This window comes from Nerophis ophidion, linkage group LG27 (genome assembly GCF_033978795.1).
Source record: "Nerophis ophidion isolate RoL-2023_Sa linkage group LG27, RoL_Noph_v1.0, whole genome shotgun sequence".
NCBI lineage: Eukaryota > Metazoa > Chordata > Actinopteri > Syngnathiformes > Syngnathidae > Nerophis > Nerophis ophidion.
The window spans coordinates 26,472,219-26,495,464 of record NC_084637.1 but is presented as its reverse complement, the minus strand read 5'-3'; the positions used below and the strand labels follow the sequence as shown (position 1 = coordinate 26,495,464).

The window sequence follows — 23,246 nt, the reverse complement described above, 5'->3', positions numbered from 1 at the left end:
GGTACTCCGGTTCCCTCCCACCTCCAAAGACATGCACCTGGGGATAGGCCCCTCCCACCTACAAAGACATGCACCTGGGGATAGGCCCCTCCCACCTCCAAAGACATGCACCTGGGGATAGGTTGATTGGCAACACTAAGTGGTCTCTAGTGTGTGAATGTTGTCTATCTGTGTTGGCCCTGCGATGAGCTGGCGACTTGTCCAGGGTGTACACCACCTTCTGCCCGAATGCAGCTGAGATAAGCTCCAGCGACCCCGAACAGGACAAGCGGTAGAAAATGGATGGATAATCAAATGCATAAAGTAATGTTTCATTAAAGGAATTAACGACACATTTCATAACACATGCATGTATTTAATTCCAATTATAATTAACACATTTAATGAATGATTTAAAGATGTATTATTTGATGTCCTTTCATTTGAGGAAGCAGCAGCTGATAGCAATTAGCGTATGTGCGCTGTGATGTTGCGTATCTCCCAGAAATTACCCATCATGCACTTTATCATTTGTACAAAAATGATCTTTTTTTTTGGTCATTTAGTTGTCAGTGCCAAGTAGAATCCTCAATAATAAAAGCGTTAATGAATAAGAGGGATACTATTTTATTTTGAAATACACCCTTTTTTTCCGGCGTTGGACACGAGTTATGTCCGCGGCAACACAAAGCATCTGGGGTCAAGCAGGAAGTGCGCTTGGCGGAAGGAGACAAAGTTGTAACGACGTAGTTATGATGACTTCAAAGACAACACAAACATTCACCTTGCACTTCCTCTAGTGGCCAGCAGGCGGAGCGCGTGCCTTAATGACCCTAAAGCAGGGGTGTCCAAACTTTTTCCACTGTGGGCCGCACATGGAAAAATTCAAACGTGTGGGGGCCATTTTGATATTTTGTCATTTTCAAACCAGAACAAAACAAAATGTATGTATTTTTTTATTTTACCTTTAAGGGTCCCGGGGACCATAAAGGGTCTCAGTTAAAATGTTAAAAATAAGTCAAATTATTATTATTATTATTTTTTATTTAACGCTTACAATAAATCTGTATATCAACTTCAAATTGATATAAAGTAATACAACAGAAGATTCTATGGCTTTTCTGTCAAAAACTACTTTTTTTTTATAGTAAAACTGAAATATGCAGTATTTAGTAATTAAAGCCCTAAAAGATCAATAATGCAGGACACCATTGTTTGTAATGACTTTATATTTTTTGAGTAATAACAGTGAAAAGATCAATAAAATACCAATAAATATATTTGGGATTCAAAGGGTGCCCCACTCATAAAGTCATACATTTTTATTATGTTTTTCTTTTACTTTCAACACATAAGTTACAGGATCAAAATCTATCGATTTTATGTTTGAACTATTATTTTGTTTGTTTTATTCTCTTTTGTCAAATAAAACAATGTTTTAATATGGCAACCGCACAATATATGCAATATTTACAACGCAAAACATTTTAAAGTGAAATACTTGAAGTAATTGGAGCCTTGAAAATAATTAATTATAACATAGATTTATTTTATTTATTTATTTATTTTTGGAGCAATGGCAAAAAAAGAAAAAAAACAGCCTGCGTGGCAGCTTTGTGTCAACATTGCCACTTTTTCTCATTAGATTTAACCTCATTTCCCTTTTTTTTAAGTGTTCTTTTTTTATTTTTGCAATAGCATTTCCAGAATGTGTGGCGGGCCGGTAAACAATTAGTTGCGGGCAGCAAATGGCCCCCGGGCAGCACTTTGGACGCCCCTGCCCTAAACTACTGATGCTTGCACCAGAGTACAGTGAAACACTACAGTACTGACCAGGATCCACGCGGGCCTCCTGGAATGTTGACTAAGAATGATGTGAAGAACGTTGCAAGTCCACTCAGCAACTTTTACTTACAGGTTTCAGTCTCCCGGTCTTAATAAAATGTGGATGGATCAGCCTGCTGGAGTGGACGTCCTCCATGCGTGACAGGAAGTTGTGTGCAGTCTCACAGGAAGAACCCACCTCGCCAGCGTCTTCTCGGGGCCGCTGAGCGTTACTCGAAGCGCTCGTAGTTCCTGGTTTGTCTCACTCGGGGGATCATGTCCGCCAGCAGCCTGGGAACAGGAAATAAAGGAAAGGAGTGGAGGGTTGGCGACACCTAGTGGTCACGGTGCGTTCACACATGCCCTGCTTTGCGTCCTTATCAGTTGGCTACCAGCAATTTTGCGCCGGGGGGATTTCCTTTGGATGACATCATTTCCTGTGCAGCGCTTAGAGGCTAGCAAAAAGATCAGTGTCAGTCTGTCTTACAAGCAGAAACACTTCAAAAGTGTCCAAACTCCCAAAGTCTTGCTGTATCGTTTCTGAGCTAGCCCTTTAGCCAGTTAGCCTTTGGCTTGAGGCCCCCTCAGTTGGAGGATTTTATCAGCGAAGAGTGTTTTGTTGCGCAGCAAGTTTTTAATTGTGATGAGACGCCACAGCAGACTTTTATGAGGGCGAAGGAGAAGGCACTACCGGGACACAAGCCGATGAAGGATCGCCTCACACGTCAAGTTTGCGCCAACGCTAGCGAGATTACGTGAAGTCACTGATTGTTTGTTACCCCGAAACTCTCCAAGTGTTCAACAATGCCACCAATATTCCCAACACAAGGTAAAATTATTTTCCTTTTTTTTGGCTTATGGTTTTGTGAGTGTGAATGTTGTCTGTCTATCTGTGTTGGCCCTGTGTTGAGATGGCGACTTGTCCAGGGGGTAAACGCCTTCCGCCCGCTTATAGCTGAGACAGGTTCCAGCACCCCCCGCGACCCCAAAAGAGACAAGCGGTAGAAAATGGATAGATGGGTTTTGGAGCGCACCGAGGAAGTGTGTGTGTGTGTGTGTGTGTGTGTGTGTGTGTGTGTGTGTGTGTGTGTGTGTGTGTGTGTGTTGACATTTGGGCTTGTTGTAATGTAGTTTGGATAAAAAAACAGACTGTTGAATTGTTAAGTCATTACCCTCTTGTTTTATATATATACCATATATATATATATATATATATATATATATGTATGTGTGTGTATGTATATATATCAGGGTTTCCCACACATTTATTTATTGGTGTCGGCCCGCCATGAAAGAATTACGGCTGCCACAAATAGATTTAAAAATATATATTTATTTTTTTTATTTTATTAATTTTTTTCGGCTTTTGACTCGATCGACCGCTCATAAAAGCAATGGGACTCTGTCTGTGAATGGAGCTTGTAGTTGCAACTCCGGTGCAGTAAGTGGCAGTAGCCTACTATGTATTGTAACTCCGCCAATGTAATTATATTCCAACTCCGCGTTCTTCTTGGTCATCGCCGCCGCCGCTGACACCCCCGACCACGGTTGCGATAGCCAATCAGATCAAAAGTTGTTGACAGTAGCCTATCTAGGTAGCCTGATGTTAACGAGACTGTGATTGGATACTCACTTGTCATTCCAAAGTGAGTATCCAATCACAAGTTCCAATTTACTGAAGCAGGAAGTGTTGCGCCGTAGCCATACCAAGATAGGAGAAAATCACCGATACTCACTTTTTGAACCCACAAAGGAGAACAAAGCGTTGATTATGTGGCAGATGTATATTTGCACGGCCATTTTCCAGAAAGTAATTTAAAGGGAAACTACATCTTGGGAGACCATGTCGGCCAACCCCGGAAGCTAGCTCAAATGAAATGGGGAAATGCCCGCCACTTCCACTCGAATTAACCGACTACGAGCGGTACCACCGGCTTATATAGCGTCAAATGGGTGTTACAAATTGTGAGTTCAAATATTTTATTTCTTAATTTTTTCCCGTTTAATATGTTGTTTGCGATTTTAATTTCGACAGTACCACATAAGATATGTTTTAATTTTAGATGCGGATTTATTGATTTTTAAATGCGCCAGAAAAAAAACTTTGGTGTAGACTGATGAGGCGTTTCAATGCCCAGTAGTGCGTAAATGTGTTCCTGTATAATCTATCTCCAGCAATGGTCATGTGGGGACATAAATGATGGTATTTTGAGAGGTAATTATTGAAGTCGGACATCACTGAAGGCCTCGGTGGGAAACGCAGGGCCCGCAACTGCATTTACCCCCGCACATTAAGAGCATTAGTGAACTGTTGAGAGCACGAATAGCACTAGTTTTTGCTGGTAAATGAGAGACAATGAGAGATTATCATCTCATGCCAACATCTCTAACATTTACATGCTGCCTCTTTAGTTAAACATGTGCTCTTAAAGGCAAAAATATGGCAATACCGCAAAATGATCAAGTATGACACATAGAATGGACCAGCTATCCCCGTTTAAATAAGAAAATCTCATTTCAGTAGGCGTCTTTAATTGTCTTACCCTAGGTAAATAAAGTTTGTATTAGAGATGTCCGATAACAACTGACTGCCGGTATTATCGGCCGATAAATGCTTTAAAATGTAATATCGGAAATTATCGGTATCGGTTTTAAAAAAGTAAAATTTATGACTTTTTAAACGCCGCTGTACGGAGTGGTGCACGGACATAGGGAGAAGTACAGACCACCAATAAACCTTAAGGACACTGCCTTTGCATGCCGGCCCAGTCACATACCTACGGATTTTCACACACACAAGTGAATGCCAAGCATACTTGGTCAACAGCCATACAGGTCACACTGAGGGTGGCCATATAAACAACTTTAACACTGTTACAAATATGTGCCACACGGTGAACCCATACCAAACAAGAATGACAAACACATTTCGGGAGAGCATCCGCACCGTAAAACAACGTAAAAACAACAGAACAAATACCCAGAAACCCTTGCGGCACTAAGTCTCCCGGGACGCTACAATATACACCCCCTGCAAAAAATAAAAATAAAAACCCCGCCCACCTCAAACTCCTCATGCTCTCTCAGGGAGAGCATGTCCCAAATTCCAAGCTGCTGTTTTGAGGCATGTTAAAAAAAAATAATGCACTTTGTGATTTCAATAATAAATATGGCAGTGACATGTTGGCATTTTTTCCCATAACTTGAGTTGATTTATTTTGGAAAACCTTGTTACATTGTTTAATGCATCCAGCGGGGCATCACAACAAAATTAGGCATAATAATGTGTTAATTCCACGACCGTATATATCGGTATCGGTTGATATCGGGATCGGTAATTAAGAGTTGGATAATATCGGAATATCGGATATCGGCAAAAAAGCCATTATTGGATATTTCTAGTTTGTATACATTTATAAATTCATGTAAACTACGATGTAAATGTCTGTATACTACAGTACCCAGAAGGCTTAGCGCTGTAGTCAAGAACAGGAAGTAGGTCTGAGCTAGGCGGGCGGACGACAATAAAGAGTTGATGTATTCTTACACTTGGCGTTTGAGACACATTTGATTTGCTGAAATGTGCAGGGAAGTTTGGCTAAAGTTACGCAAACCCCGCGCATATTTCACAGAGACAGGTTGATTTTGCGTGACTGTGACATGACAAATTCCAGTATCAACTGATCAACAAAATAACAGTAAAATTAAAGTCATTCAATGATGTCAAAAGGGATCGGCACCTCAATATAGGCCTTAGATCTACTTGGTATCAAAGCGGTGCCAAAAATGTCCGTATCGTCCAGCACTCACTTGACTCCATAGGCGAGGATGATGAGGCCAATGAGGACTCCTACGGTCCCGTCCAGGTACCACACGTTGGGCTCATGCTTGAACACCTCGGCGCTGACCAGGATGGAGAAGCCCATCACGGCACCCACCAGCGAGTTGAAGCCTTCGAAGACAAACGCACAGCTGATGCACATCGCTGCGGTCATATTCGAGTCTACGGCGTACCGTCCGTGATGAGGGCCCGACTCGTGAGCACCTTGCCCAGCATGAACTTGATCACGCACAGGATGCTGCACACCACGCCGCTGACGATGGACACGCTGAACAGGAAGTCGTCCTTTCAAACGACAAAGAGAAGCGTCTTGAGGGATATTAATGGAAACATTTGAAATATAAATGTATTTGCGTGAGGAAGCACATGTAAAATGTCAATTAACGCTTCATATATCATTTTACCATTTTTGTATTCCTAGCCCCTTCCTGCTTCGTCACTGATAAGAATAGAACGGACAATTTATCCAGACTTTTTTCACTGTGAATATATGCTAACGCTAGCTTATTTGTTTGACTCGCATAACAAACATAAACCCATTGTGAGAAATTGTTTGTCCAAATATCAAACATTTCTCCAATTAATACCTTTTTAAAATGTGTAAGCGTTCAATTATTAAATATATACAAAGGTACAAGAAGAAAAAAAAACAATTAGTAAAAAATAAATGAATGAAATAATAATGAATAAACATAATTTAATAAATATACAAATACATTTAAAAACTAACAACGAATAAATAATCCACATTTTCAAAAATAAATACAATTTAAGAAATATATTAGTGACGAAATAAATAACCTTTTTGTAATAAATATAAAAGGCTACACAATTTGCAACATGTTTATATTAAAGATACAGAATGTGGTTAATTCTTTATCATTTAATAATATCAATGACTGCTGTAATCCATAATCATACTTTGCCTTAATTGTAGGCAACTTTGCTCTTATTTTTATGTATCATCTGGATTTAGGCAACACAGGGTTTTTTTTTGTTACTTATATTTTAATAGTTTTTTTTACACTTTTATGAGTGTACATGTAGACAGTACAAATTAAATGTTGATGATGTGCATTTAAAAAAAATATTAAAGGTTAAAGAAAGCTTTATTTCAAAGAATTTTGCCTGAAATACGTTTTAAGGCTATACAGTTGCCCCTTGTTTATCGCTGTTAATTGGTTCCGGACATGACCATGATAAATTAATTTCCACAAAGTAGGAAATATTATTAAAAATCAAATGTGAGCATAAACGACCTTAAAATATGTTTTTTTACATTATGATCTCCCTGTAGACATGAATTACCTTCCCTTAGTCACATTTACACTTTTTTAATCCAATATAGTAATCCTGCTTGAGACTTAGAGCTGTTCATTGAGCCATTTTTATGCTTGAAAATGCCTCATTGAGAACAAAAAAAGTGTAGAAAACATTCTAAAATAGTTACAAATCTATTTGCATACATTTAATATAAGAAAAGTGTTGTGTTCAAGGTCCAATGTTTGATTGTAAGTCATTCTCAGTGTGAACATGGAGGCTCGACATGGAGACGTTTTGCTCATCAAAATTCAAACCTTGAAGCTTGGTTTGGCATTTGAGCCCCCGGGAGTCGGAAAGACAGATTTTGTGACAAGGAAAGGCAGCGTAGAATGTGAATTATACTTGACATTTACTTTTGACACAATAAAAATCCTTCTGCAGAGTTGAAAAGCATAAACTTTTGTTTAGCTTAATGTTGTTGTTTTTTTTTACATTAAATACACAATAGTGGTTCACTTTCCATATGCCCTACTTTTTGTATACCGTAAATTCCGTAAATACCATAAGCTGTTTCTTTTTTCCTACACTTTGAATCCTGCGGCTAATAAAACAGTGCAGCTAATTTGTGGATTTTTCTTCACTGATGACCCTGACGCAAATAGTTTTCATAAAACACATGCAAAGACATTTAAATAGTGTGTCATTGTTTGTGCCATGGCGCCATCTCTTGGACCAGTTCGGTCACTGCAGGTGCTGCTGGGTGATGCCTACAAATGTTTCCTGCTGTTTGAAGCTTTGATCTGGAAGTACGAGTGCCGTTCAGTCTTCTAGTCGTCCATAGCGTTACTACTCGTATGTATTCTTCATTCATCACTCCAAGCTACGTTTGAAAGTTTTACAATATAACTAAAACATTTCATACTTATTAAACCGTCCCTTATGTGATGTTTGATCGTAATATAATGGAGCTTGCGTCGTTAGCATGAGCTAATATGTTAAGACTTTTACGAGTCCCTGTGTTGGTATTATTAACTTAAAATTGCATTCTTTTTGTATTGTTTTCGTTTCACAAATTTCTCTGTAAATTCACCAAAACGTCACTGTGGCGTCATTGAGTCTGTTTAGCTGATTAGAGCGCTAGCTTTTGCAGCTAGTGGGTCCATGACGACTTCTGTTTTGTTTAACTACCCGTTTTACTGCCGTGTTACAGACACTGTTTGGAAACAATTATAGTATGTAAATAAATATTTACAAAATCTGTGCAAGTAAATAGCTTATTTCACAACGTATATATTTGCGGCTAATACATGGAAAAATATGTTTGTTTTTTTTTAATTTCGTGGATGAGGCCTATACACCGGCACGCTCTGTAGTCGGGAAAATACGCATTGCTAAATGTTCTTTCATATATATTTAACATTGTGTAAAACTATAATTATTCTCTGTAAATGTTATGGCTCGGACCCTTGCCAACGGCGCTTTTCCGTCTGTGCGCTCCAGTGAGCGCACCTCAGGACACGCCCAGGGATGCGCCGCGTGCCCTGCAGCGGCCGCCAGCTGTAATCATTCACCGACAATCACCACACCTGCCCTTAATGAAGGACCTGCCTTCATAAGCCTGCACAACTTGGCATGCCGGCACCGGAGTATAGCCTTCCGTACCTTCCCTGTGTCCATCGTCGAGTGTCGTGTGCTTACGGATCTTCCCTGTCTTCCCCCTGCTTTCTGGTTTTTGACTCCTCGCTCGCCCCGGATAACGACGACTCGCTCCTGCCTCTCGACCCCGCTTCCGCCCATGGACTACCCTGCCTGTCTTGCCCTTGTCGGACTGCACCGCTTCTCTCAACACGCACTTCCAACACTTCCGGTAAAATCCCTCCAGTTAAGTCCTGCACAGAGCCTTACAACATACACACTCTTCGATCTCGTTCACACTCCATTTCCCTAATTATATTATTGATTATATATATATATATATGGTCTATATGAATACATATATATAAAATAAATATTTGGACCTTAAGCCCACCTGGTGTCAGTCTGTCGTCATCTCCCCCTGTTCAAACCATAACAGTAAAATGTGTTTTGTGTTGATTTTTTGGTTGTCGGGAACATTTGACATGATTTTCAATGGGAAACAATGCTGAGTTTTTTTGTGAGTTGGTGTTTGTGAGAACATTTGGAACAGGTTCCAATCAAAACCCGAGGTGTCATTTAATAAATAAATGCGAGGAGCTAATCTTTTTGCACACTCATTCAACCGAAAAAGTACGATTCTGTGCCTTGCGAATGTAAAGCGATAAATGCCTCGTCGACGCTACTCTCTCGCTTCCGCCGCAGAGACGAACATTACCTGGCAACCGGGTGGAAAAGTTATTTAAGGACGTGTGAATGCTTGAGAGTCTTGACACCTTGTGCTTTGTGACATTCTTCACCTGCCGCCAACAAGGCCAGCACTTAAAGTGACACAATTATTTGCTCATTAGTTATTTCCTGTGTCCGCTTTCCATGCTGGTCTCCAGAAGCGAGTGTCCACCGCTGCAACCTACTGCTCCAATTCACCCAGCTCGTAAAATACGGAGTTAAAAATAGAAAGAAACCCAACAGTTTGTGTTTGCCAACTTCAAAAGATAACATAATCTGCAGCGTATGGTGGGCTCTCCACTCTAAAGCCCTCCTCCATCACCAGTTCAGGATTAAATTCTGACCCCGTCACATGCGGAAAAGATCTAAAGTGGTGGCTGCTCGTGATGCAATGTCCGCTCTTACCACTTCAGGCAGTAGCTTGGTGGCCAGGTCGTGGATGGCCTTACCCAAAATGCACAAGGATGATAGGATGAAAATCACGCCCAGGATAATGCAGGCTCTGTGGAGGGAAAGGACGGACATTATTAATTGTAATACGTGTTCTCCAGAGCATAACAATACTAAACTCTAGTGGGCAGCAAGCATCCAAAGCAACAGAATAGTATCTTTGACATTTCTCTTTGACATTACTTACCGTACTTTTCGGACTATAAGTCGCACTTTTTTTCATAGTTTGGCCGGGGGTACGACATATACTCCGGAGCGACTTATGTGTGAAATTATTAACACATTACCGTAAAATATTAAATAATATTATTTATCTCATTATCGGAAGAGACGAAGAGAATGTCAGCAATCGTCACACACACGTCAACCAATAAGAATTCGGCGGGAGAAGGTCATGGCAGAAGTGCATTGTGGGTCATGGAATGCTAACTGCTATATGCTACTGCCATAGTTATTACAGTGGATCATTTCATCATTGGCGGTAACTTATAAAAACTGAGAAGGGCTGAACAAAAATTGGACCGAAAAGGAAATCATGTCCTGCAGATTACAAGCTGGACGTAGTGAAATATGCAGCAGAAAACAACAAGAGGAAGCGGCGCATACCTTTGGAGTTGGCAGAGTTGTTTAGAAGCGACATCGAGGAAGAAGATTTCATCGATTTATCGATTAGGAGTGACGGATTGTTTGGTAACGTATAGCATGTTCTACAAACCCCGTTTACATTTGAGTTCGGAAATTGTGTTAGATGTAAATATAAACGGAATACAATGATTTGCAAATAATTTTCAACACATATTCAGTTGAATATGCTACAAAGACAACATATTTGATGTTCAAACTGATAAACATTTTTTTTGTTTGCAAATAATCATTAACTGAGAATTTGATGCCAGCAACACGTGACAAAGAAGCTGGGAAAGGTGGCAATAAATACTGATAAAGTTGAGGAATGCTCGTCAAACACTAATTTGGAACATCCCACAGGTGTGCAGGCTATTTGGGAACTGTTGGATGCCATGATTGGGTATAAAAACAGCTTCCGTGAAATGCTAAGTAATTTACAAACAAAAATGGGGCGAGGGTCACCACTTTGTAAGCAAATTGTCGAACAGCTTTAGAACAACATTTCTCAACGAGCTATTGCAAAGAATTTAGGGATTTTACCATCTACAGTCCGTAAAATCATCAAAAAGTTAAGAGAATCTGGAGAAATCACTGCACGTAAGCGATGATATTACGGACCTTTGATCCCTCAGGCGGTACTGCATCAAAAACCGACATCATTGTGTAAAGGATATCACCACATGTGCTCAGGATCACTTCATAAAACCACTGTCAGTAACTACAGTTGGTCGCTACATCTGTAAGTGCAAGTTAAAACTCTACTATGCAAAGCAAAACCCATTTATCAATAACACCCAGAAACACCGCCGGCTTCGCTGGGCCCGAGCTCATCTATGGTGGACTGATGCAAAGTGGAAAAGTGTTCTGTGGTCTGATGAGTCCATATTTCAAATTATATTTGGAAACTGTGGACGTGTTGTCCTCCGGAACAAAGAGGAAAATAACCATCCGGATTGCTATAGGCGCAAAGTTCGAAAGCCAGCATCTGTGATGGTATGGGGGTGTATTAGTGCCCAAGGCATGGGTAACTTACACATCTGTGAAGGCACCATTAATGCTGAATGGTCCATACAGGTTTTGGAGAAAAATATGTTGTCATCCAAGCAACGTTATCATGGACGCCCCTATTTATTTCAGCAAAACAATGCCAAGCCACGTGTTACAACAGCGTGGCTTCGTGGTAAAAGAGTGTGGGAACTTTCCTGGCCCGCCTGCAGTTCAGACCTGTCTCCCATCGAAAATGTGAGGCCCATTAAGAAGCGTAAAATTCAACAGCGGAGACCCCGGACTGTTGAACGACTGAAGCCCTACATAAAATAAGAATGGGAAAGAATTCCACTTCCAAAGCTTCAACAATTAGTTTCCTCAGTTCCCAAATGTTTATTGAGTGTTTTTAAAATAAAAAGTGATGTAACACAGTGGTGAACATGCCCTTTTCCAACTACTTTGGCACGTGTTGCAGCCATGAAATTCTAAGTTAATTAATTGCAAAAAAAAATAAAGTTTATCAGTTTGAACTTCAAATATCTTGTATTTGTAGTGCATTCAATTGAATATGGGTTGAAAAGGATTTGCAAATCATTGTATTCCGTTTATATTTACATCTAACACAATTCCCCAACTCATATGGAAACGGAGTTTGTATATGTTATAGTTATTTGAATGACTCTTACCATAATATGTTACGTTACCATACCAGGCACGTTCTCTGTTGGTTATTTATGCGTCATATAACGTACACTTATTCAGCCTGTTGTTTACTATTCTTTATTTATTTTAAATTGCCTTTCAAATGTCTATTCTTGGTGTTGGATTTTATCATATAAATTTCCCCCAAAAATGCAACTTATACTCCAGTGCGACTTATATATAATTTTTTCGTTCTTTATAATGCATTTTTGGCCGGTGCGACGTATACTCCCGTGCGACTTATAATCAGAAAAATACGGTACATTTTAGTTCATGTATTAATTAATGGTCTATATTTTCAATAATAAAATCATCATTTTTTTATTGAACATTTAAATGTGAGCTGATGATAATAACTGTGCTTTTCAGATGTTATATCTTGTTTTCTTACACAGCTGACTCTCATTTGCGAGTATTATACAGTGTAGTAGACTTTACGTGCAGTTGCAATTCCATGGCGTTAGATGGCAGTAGTGTAGAGGCTATTATATGTTGCTTTAAAAGTGAATGTGACTATGGATGGGTACTGTTCACATTTGAACCGATACGGTACCAATCGATGCCGGTACTCACCAGTACCAATTTTTGATACATTCGTGTTTGTTCATAAATATTGTTTTTGATAATAAACTCTTATTTCTATTGCAACATATAAGAATGACCTGATTATGATAACTGTGGTCCAGATTTATTTGGTGTTACTATCACATTTCTGAATCATATTTACAGTTGCAAGTAGTCTATAGTTTATGATGTGTTGGGCCAGTCTTTGTCAAAGTTAGTTGTTGACGGACCCCAAGATGCAGAGGAGGAGGCAGGCATTTTGCAGGTAAACATGTTTTAATTAAAATACTAGAACAACAACAAAAGGGGTACAACAAAAAGCGTGCACGAGGCAGAAAACAAAACTAGAAGAGCTAGCATGGGAGCTAGAAAACAAAAGGAGCTTAGGATGGAAGCTAGAAAAAACAAAAGAGCCTAGCGTGGAAACTAGCGGGTAGCAAGCAGGAAAACAGAAGTCGTTACTTGTAGAATGAAAACAAAAAAGACGCAGGGAACAAAAGACAGTAGGCTACAAACAGATACCGAAATATAGCTTACCGCTACGCTGCAATGACACGAACACGAAACGACGCGACAGGAGCGTCAATATGGAAGTGACATCGACAATAATCCAGCACTGACTGGAGGAGCAAAGCAGGTAAAAATAGGAGCGGGCTGATTGACACCAGGTGTGGCCAGGTGCCAATCAGCCGCACTTGAGGGGAAACAGCGCTCAGGGAGAAAGACAGGAAACAGACAAAATAAGAGCGCTGACAGGAAATACTACACACACAGAGGAAAAAAACTAAAACACAAGCAAACTGTCAGGGGCGAGCCTGGCATTCTTTGCTGATCGGTCCTATGTTGAGCTTGAAAAAGTGTTAATACTGTAAGTATTGTACTTATTACACGCCAACTGTAATGTGCATCTTAGTTGTCGTTTTCATTGACAAATTTGGAGGTGTTGAAATCGCTGTAAAAAATCGCTAATGAGTAGCGAGTCAATAGCAAAGCCAATGTATATTAGCATCAAGGTAGCGCATTTGTGGAAAAGTGGAGCCTTACTTTACTTACGTTGAAACGCTTTTTAAGTCAATTACATTTTTGGCATTGAAATTTGCCAAGTACCAAAGTGGGATGATGGCAATGTTGGGATTTTTGTGATTTTTATGTGCTTCGGTTGGTGCCAAAAAACAAAGGATTCGGTGTCCATCCATAAATGGGACAGTCTTGTCTTTTGTTGAGTCCTACAAAGTGTTTATGCATTGTACTTATTACACACCAGCAGTTTGATTGTAACGTGCGTTTTAGTGTGTTGATATTGCCAGGTAAAATCGCTAATGCTAATCGGTAGCATGCCTCTGACATATCCAAGCTCGCACATTTCAAAAAGTGGAGTCATTTTCCATCTGGGTTGTTTTTTTAATGAGTTTTTACATTTTGGTTTGAACCCGGTTGGGACTGTGCAACGAGGGGGTGCACCTTTGAGACTTTAGCGCAAGTTTTAATACTTTTTTGTTAACTTTTTGAATCAACCACATATTTTCCCCATTATGGGATCGATACAAGTACATTCTATCCTATCCTATCCTACACATGCTCATCTTTGGTGCTTGCTAGTGATGGGTCATACAATACTGAAGCCTCAATGCCTTATGAAACACAAGAAGTGTCACTTTAAAACACAAGGAGTGTCACTTTAAGAAAGAAAACGCGTGACCGATACTTCTGCTGTTTCATTTGATTGCAAAGCGGCAAACCGTGTTTATTTGGAAGTGCATTTTTTGGCTCGTGTTTGACATCGGTGTTTTAAATTAGGAGTGCCTGAACGTTAGAGCCAAAGTGGAAATGTGCACATAGTCCACGGGCTAAACAGCGATATTTACCCTGCAACAGCACCATCAGTGGGGATTTTAAACAGCGATTTATAAATATAAGTCATGTGATTAAATCAGTTAGCATGCAACTCTGAATCTTTTATGTACATTTTAACCTCAAAACATTTATAAAGGTAATTTTCTGCAGATTTAAGCCATTTCCAGGTGTTTTTCTGTTGCCAGCTCAACCTGGATATTTTATCTGATCGCTTTCAAACTTTACCCAGACAGATTAGACATGTAGAGCAGTGTTTCTCAAATGGGGGTACGCGTACCCCTGGGGGTACTTGAAGGTATATAAATATAAATATATTTATTGGATAATACTTCAACAAAATATGGATGTAAGTTCATAAACTGTGAAAAGAAATACAACAATTCAGTGTTGACAGCTACATTTTTTTCTGGACATGTTCCATAAATATTGATGTTAAAGATTTCTTTTTTTGTGAAGAAATGTTTAGAATTAAGTTCATGAATCCAGATGGATCTCTTTTACAATCCCCAAAGAGGGCTCTTTAAGTTGATGATTACTTCTATGTGTAGAAATATTTATTTATAATTGAATTACTTGTTTATTTTTCAACAAGTTTTTAGCTATTTTTATATCTTTTTTTCCAAATAGTTCAAGAAAGACCACTACAAATGAGCAATATTTTGCACTGTTTCACAATTTAATAAATCACAAACTGATGACACAGTGCTGTATTTTACTTTGTTATCTCTTTTTCTTCAACCAAAAATGCTTTGCTCTGATTAGGGGGTACTTGAATTAAAAAAAATTTCACAGGGGGTACATCACTGAAAAAAGGTTGAGAACCACTGATATAGAGGATGCTAAATTTTGAAGCGCTTAGGTTTTGATTATAGGATGTGGGCGAAGCATCCCGACCAAGATTATCCTTTTCCATAGAGCGTCAAAAAGTCACAACTTTACTATAGGGTCTCTAATTTAAACACAATTAAATAGCTAGTCAAAAAATATATACCAGTATATCTATAGATTCTATGATACAAAAAAATGTCAGTACTTTACAATTAAATTAAAGTGTTTTTAAACCAAATTCTGTAAACTGAAAACTGTATAACTATTGTTTTTTTATGTTAAAATTCCAGTGACTGAGCTGTCAGTACTTACCATACAATCTATGCCAATGTTTTAACTGTAAATTGAAAAACTTTACCACTGCTTTTTTTACCGCAACATTCTTGTGACTGAGCTGCTACTTCTTTAACCGCGAAATCTACTTTCCCCGTTTTTACAGTGCATTACTGTAAATTTTAAAATGGTACTGCTGATGATTTTACGGTTAATTTTAGTTTTTTAGAGTAAAATCTACTGACTTTTTTAAAAGTGTAGCCTTGCATAAATGCTTCGGATAATTGTGTTAAATTGGTAGCCACCCTTTGGCAGGCCAAACGAAATGACACGACGGGCATCCCTGATCGATATGGAACAAAAAAAGAAAGAACTTCCAAAGTCTGGGATCATTTGTATCTTATAGCGCCAATTAAGGGTAATGTTTTTCTTTTCCTGTTCATGTTGCTCATTGACTACAGTTGCGTGTTTCATATTGCTTACAGCAAAGCAGTTTCCATCCATCCATCCATTTTCTACCGCTTATTCCCTTTTGGGGTCGCGGGGGGCGCTGGCGCTTATCTCAGCTACAATTTTTTTTAAATAACAAAAGCAAATGTTATTTTCTGACTATTAATGTTGTTTGCCATTCAAATGTAGTAACTATTTTAATCTACTGGTAGCAGATTACCATTATGAAACATCAAGACAGTGAGTGCATTGTCAATACAGCTAGTGAGTGGGCCATACACTCATTTACCCATTGCTGGTGCCTGCTAATACACTATGACATTGCCCATACAGTATCACTAGACACTCATCAGATCTTTTTCATTTACTCTCTTTAGCATCATTACATTTTACATTGTTTAAAGATACAGCACTGCTATGTACAGACTTTTTGATTCTTATCCTATTCAAGAAACAAGTGTAATTGAATTTTTTTTTTAGAAATATATGTCTTTGTAGCCATTTCGAAGAAGGACCTTTTGTGACCTTTAGCGCCTCTCTTCAAACAGACTCTAAATATCACATCTCTCCACTGCAAGAACAATGAACAACATCCACAACAATTCTAGATCAGGGGTCTCCAAAAAGTAGCTCGCCACTTGATTCAGGAAAAAAACGATTTAGTGTTTAATTCAGACATGATACTTCTATTTAATGATAAATAACACACTCTTTTCATGGAGATCTCTTTTATAAACACAAGTACAGTTGTACCAGTAGTACTAGTACTCGTAGTATGAACATCAAAACCTTTTTACCATTAAAAGAATAATTCCCAATCACTAAATCCGTTCCTGGCATCCAAAAATATGAACACAGCACTTTTTTATAAAGAATACTAAGATTTTTACGTGCAGAAAACAATGCAGAATACATGTAAATTAACATTTTTACATCACTTTTAACTTCTTCGAGACTCTTGTTGGCAAAGGCGGCCATAAGTGCAGACGCACGTGGACGCCAGTTTTGTACTTTATAAACTTTTTTATAGGAAATAATAAAAAAAAATTCTGCAGAAAAGAATGTGAAATACATAAATAATAACAAATACAGTGGATGAATGAACATGTAACATCATGTTTACCTTTATTGAAGCAAGAAAAGGAAAGGCACACTGAGTTTCTTTATTTAATATTATTTTATTTATACATATTATTATATATTATTATTACTTCATATTTTAAGACTGTTGATGACTGTGACACCACCTTTAAACTTAAACTACAAGTTTTTTATATATTTTATTTTGTGTGTATATATATAGGGAATAAGCGGTAGTAAATGGATGGATATATATATATATAGAGAGAGAGAGAGAGAGAGAGAGAGAGAGAGAGAGAGAGAGAGAGAGAGAGAGAGAGATAGGCCCTGCAATGAGGTGGCGACTTGTCCAGGGAGTACCCCGCCTTCCACCTGATTGTAGCTGAGATAGGCACCAGCGACCCCGTACTATATTTTAGGACTCTTTACAGCAGGGGTGCCCACAATTTTTCTGCAGGCGAGCTACTTTTCAATTGACCAACTCGAGGGGATCTACCTCATTTATATATATATCATTTATATTTGTTTATTTATGAAAGAGACATTTTTGTAAACAAGTTAAATGTGTTTAATGATAATACAAGCTTGTGTAACACATATAGATGTCTTTCTTTCACAAAGACAAGAATATAAGTTGGTGTATTACCTGATTCTGATGACTTACATTGATTGGAATCAGACAGTAATGATGATAACGCCCACATTTTCAAATGGAGGGGAAAAAAAGTTGTCCTTTCTGTACAATACCACATGAAAGTGGTTGGTTTTTGGCATCTAATTCATCAAGCTTCTATACACTTTACAAGAAAAACATTAGCAGCAAATTCCGTAGCTTGCTTGATTGACATTCACGGCACCCGAGGGTCTTGTGAGATGACGCTGGCTGCTGCCAGTTCATTATTATGAAAAAATGACAGAGAGGAAGGCGAGAAACACTTTTTATTTCAACAGACTTTCGCGCCGTCCCTTCCGTCAAAACTCTAAAGGCCGACTGCACATTTCCTATCTTCACAATAAAAGCCCTGCTTCATGCTGCCTGCGCTAACAAAATAAGAGTCTCAGAAAGCTGGCGTGCACAAGTGATGTGCACGCCAGCCTTCTGAGGGATCGCTTGTGCACGCCAGTTTTCCGAGACTCTGTATTTAGTTAGCGCAGGCAGCATGAAGCAGGGCTTTTATTGTGAAGATAGGAAATGTGCAGTCGGCCTTTAGAGTTTTGACGGAAGGTACAGCGCGAGAGTCTGTTGAAATAAAAGGTGTTTCTCGCCTTCCTCTCGGTCATATTTTCATAATAATGATCTTGCAGCAGCCAGCGTCATCTCACAAGACCCTCCGGTACCGTGAATGTAATTTAAGTGACGTCTTGGTGAAGATTGATGATCACTAATTTTTAGGTCAATTTTTTTTAAAAGCCTGGCTGGAGATCGACTGACACAACCCCCGCGGTCGACTGGTAGCTCGCGATCGACGTAATGGGCACCCCTGCTCACAAAAACAGATGGTGAGGGAGGAGTTCAAAGCCCTACAAACAGCACATCTGTACGTTGCTCAGACTTCTATCTTGAATTCCACAGTCTTTCAGACCTTCTTTATCAAAGTGCTGCAGTTTATCCAAGAACACACAAAACACAGCTCTGTGCTCACACGACTTTTGTCAACCAACGCAATCCCACGGCGCCGTGACTACGCAGCCTTAGGTTTGTGCCTGCAGTCCTACGTGTCCCTGGACGCGTCCACACCCTTTACCGCACTCCTTTCTATTTGACAACATAGCAAAGTCGGCGACCTCGGGGTTCTGACGGGGTGTGGTAACCACGGCAATGGCCAGCCTCATTCTGGGATGTCCAGCTAGACACTTGCGGACTGCATGCTGACATGACAATGAAAACATTTAGGTGCCGACAGCCTTTCCTCTTGTGCAAACGTTGCAAGCCTGTTACCATGGCAACCCGTTGTCATTCAGCTCTCTGCACAGACATGGCAGATGATGCGCGCGCTGAGCAACCCTATTTAACATAAAGCACTTTATTTTACAGCCACTAACATTAAATATGACTCAAAAGTGTCCAATCTATGAGTCTGTTGGTCATAAATTATTCTTGTCTAGCTCGAATCTACTTTATTGTCACTTCAGTGGTTGCACAGCACTGTGATTCTTCAGCATGCTTTTATTTTGGTGAGACATCATTTTCTCACCTACTGGTTGAATTAACCAGACACACACCATTAGGACGCAGGTAGATAGGATGAAGGTTATTGCTTAGCTGTAATTAGTCTTGTCTCACACACTCCCACATGAACACGTTACTTACATGTATTCCCGATGAGCCGAGTGTACGGCTGCAGCGTTGCTGTAGCGCCACAACACGATGACAGAGGACAGGACATCCAGCACTGCATCAAACTGTAGGCACACACATACACACATCACATTTGAGCATTGTATTTGTGTATTTGCATGTTTGTAACAAGTTGACTTACAGCGAATCCAAAAGCAGAGGCACTGTGCCGCATGACGGAGACGGCTGGAAGACATTAGAAGGGAGGGAATTAAATTAAAAGACGACGACAGGCAACTCATTACGGCCCTGCACTTTATCAGTGAGTAAGGTTGAGTTTGTAAGTCCACAGGAGAAACACACTGCACTGCTGTTGATTGACAACACAATGCTCAAAAAAACATGACCGGAATAACCTTTCACATTTGAACTAGTACCTGGGTACTCAAACAGACCAGTTTTCGGTACTTTTATGTGTTCATTAGATAATATATGTTTATTTGTTTAATAATAAAATTGTCTTGATCCGTCTCATCAGATCATGCCCTGTATTGAGTTTGTTGGCATTTTCCTGTGTTTGGTGTCTTAGTTCGGGTTTAGTGCTCTTAATTTAGTCGTTCTTCCTGTTTTGTTTGTGTGTTCCTGTGAGCCGCATTTAAGCTGTTTTCATTTTGTAATTACGGCTATTTGAGTTGAGCCTTTGCTGCTTTGTTATGAATGTTCATACATTGTGGACGAAGGTACTGCGCAGGGGTCATGTAATTTTGGTCTGATTAGAATTTAAAAAATATATATTTCATTATATTGCCTGTACAATTTTACCACAAACTGAAATGTATTTGAATACACCTTGTAGTTTCAAACTAAAAAAATAAAAAATGTTAATATCATATTAACGTTAGCATTTAGGACGGCTGGCAGTTAGCAACTCTAGTTTCATTTGGCAATTTGCATGTTAGTCGCCAGATAGCAATTAGCGCGCTAGCTTCGAGCTAGTTATTACTGTGCTAGTTATCAGCCAGCGATTTGCAGCCTTGATTGATTGATTGATTTATATTTTTATTAGTAGATTGCACAGTTCAGTACATATTCCGTACAATTGACCACTAAATGGTAACACCCGAGTAAGTTTTTCAACTTCTTTAAGTCGGGGTCCACGTTAATCAATTCATGGTAAACTAGTATCCAGCTACTTATCGCAGCCAGTTGCCAGCTATCAATTTACATGCTAGTTGCCAAATGGTGATTATTTTCCAGCTAGTTATTACTGTGCTACTTATCAGCTAGTAATACGGCAGCTGGTATCCAGCTAGCTATTATCGCGCTAGTTGCCAGTGCGCGATTAGCATGCTAGTTGTCGGTTAGCTATTAGCACGCCAGTGTGCAGGCTAGCTATTAGCTATTCTGTATTATTTAAATATCTTAAAGCGGTTATTCTCAAACTGTGGTATGTGCGCTACTAGTAGTAAGCAGGATCCATCTTGTGGTACGCCAAAGAATCAATTGATTAAAGTTTTTTGTTTTCCTATATTCGAACAGTATCACTGCTCAAACTGTGTGTAATGTTAAAGTGGTCAAAATTATAAAAAAAAGATTTGTTAAATAAAACCCCTGCCTTGTTTTAGTGACTACTTAAACCTACTATGGTACTTTATTTTAGTGTTGTTCATTGTGGTGGTACTTAGAGAGCCACGTTTTTTCGTGAAAAAAGTTTGATAAACACGGTCCTATAGTATATTATAATATCTTAGTATTGCATGCTGTCTATCTGTGTTGGCCGTGCGATGAGATGGCGACTTGTCCACGGTGTACCCCGCCTTCCGCCCGATCGTAGCTGAGATAGGCGCCAGCGCCTCCCGCGACCCCAAAAGGGAATGAGCGGTAGAAAATGTATGGCTGGATGGATAGTATTGCACCATAACAATGTACCTTTAGGGTATTTAGTTTGGTTTAAAACACAATTTTACACAACATATCTGAGTAGGGAGTGCTCCCTGCATCTCTTCTTCAGTTTGGATATCCATGGCCTGAAAAACGTTGAAGACCCCTGAGGAATATTATTAAAATGTCTCCTTTATGAAAACAACTTATTGCAATATGCAGTTTCTTGCCTCTGGAACATTCCAAGGGCACGCTCGCAGTTAGTGCCAGCATCTTCCATGAACGCACCAAAAAATGGGTTCCATTGTAGATGCACCGCAGGACTGCGTCTAAAATGTCTTTAAAATTGGTCCGGATTATATTTGTCTGCTGCATATTTCAAAACATAGCAAAACGCCACAAAGATAACATGAACGTGCAATAAGTGACTGTCTCCATGGTGAAAGTCGTGTCCATCCATTTTCTACCGCTTGTCCCTTTGAGGATTGCAGGGGATCCTGGAGCCTATCTCAGCTGCATCCGGGCGAAAGGCGGTGTACACCATGGACAAGTTGCCACCTCTTGTACAGGAAAAAAACCTTAATTAAATAGGGCGGTCTGCACTATTTATCAATTGCACACGCAGTCTTAGTAGATCACACGCAACACGCCAACTTATAGCACACGCAATTTTATAGTTTGCACAGTAAATGAGCAGTGGTATGTTTTTTTATTTTATAGTTAGTAGAGCATGGTATTTGGATATTTGTAGATCAGCTCCTAAATGTGTTCAAAGAACATTTGACTATTGTCAACCATGTTTTTGACAGAGCCAGAACACTGATGATGGCTCAGGTCAGCATGAAAGCCAAAACCTACAACCAGGCAACAAAAGTCTTCAGACCTGTTACCAAAACAAAGATGCTCTAAAAGTCCCAGAATGCATTGCGCTTGTCCTAGAACCTTCTACCCAGCTGTTCCCAGGAGACATATAGCAGATGTTTGGTGAAATCCTGAACACCTGCAATGAAGGAGATGGAAGAGGAGACAAAGGAAGGAGGGAGATGGGAGTGGAGAGGGTTTGTCTCCTCCTTGGTTTATTTTTAGGGAGGGCCACTTGGGAGGGGGACCAGCAACCCCTCCTTCGCCATGCACACAGGAGCTCTCCTTCCCCTTTCATGCTACAAAAATAGCAAGAAGCCCTGTTTCCCGCTCCTCCCTCTTTCATCCTCTACCCTCCATCTTGCCTCCCCCTCTGTTTCATCATGCATTACTCAAAGTGCAAGCATGGTCTCCAAAGGCTGCCTGCTTGTTTGCAAACGTCTGAGAAGCCCGCGTGAGCGCCATTATCCGTGTGGACAGATGCAAAAACCATTACCGTAATATGAATTATAATGCAGCTTATAATGTAGCGATCTTCTCTACATAAACATACAACTAATACAGCAATACCTTCGCGTTCCGTCATTAATCTGAATCCTAAGGAAACTGAAACAATATTTCCCATAGAAAATGATGTAAATATAATTAATAATTTAACACAAAACACATTTTAATAAATATTAAAACTCATCTTACCTGTTCATCATCCTCTTGGTTCCTGCATCTTGAGGTCGCTAGTACTGCAGCCATGCTAGTTCCTCACAGGATCTGATCCTGACACTAATCAGTGTGTACTTATCGGATGAACAGGTGAGAGGAGTTTTAGTATCATCAACAGAGGAGAAGTCTTGCACGTAACAGTTGCCAACGTAAAGTGATCTTCGAGCACAGAAGAGTGCTCGAGATAGGCGTAAATAGAACACATGCTGATTGGCAGAAGGTGCAATTCGGACCGAGAAAGCGACAATTTCCCCATTAATTTGAGCGAGGATGAAAGATTCGTGGATGAAGATAGTGAGAGTGAAGGACTAGAAAAAGAAAAAAAAAGTCGAGGGCAGTGGGAGCGATTCAGATGTTATTAGTCACATTTACTAGGATAATTCTGGAAAATCCCTTATTTGCTTATTGTGTTACTAGTGT

At 39.6% G+C, this 23,246-nt stretch overlaps 1 protein-coding gene across 1 annotated transcript in view; it reads right to left on the bottom strand.

The window, feature by feature from the left end:
- Positions 1-586: 586 nt before the first annotated feature.
- Positions 587-23,246, bottom strand: part of LOC133544086 (transmembrane protein 163a) — a 38,490-nt gene continuing 15,830 nt past the window's right edge. Inside the window, exons 3-8 of the mRNA XM_061889133.1 lie at positions 19,567-19,610; positions 19,398-19,489; positions 9,677-9,773; positions 5,818-5,929; positions 5,614-5,755; positions 587-2,094 (exon numbers count right to left, since the gene is read on the bottom strand). Coding sequence (XP_061745117.1) covers positions 2,034-2,094; positions 5,614-5,755; positions 5,818-5,929; positions 9,677-9,773; positions 19,398-19,489; positions 19,567-19,610 — 548 coding nt within the window. The 3' untranslated portion in view covers positions 587-2,033. The remainder of the gene's footprint in view (positions 2,095-5,613; positions 5,756-5,817; positions 5,930-9,676; positions 9,774-19,397; positions 19,490-19,566; positions 19,611-23,246) is intronic.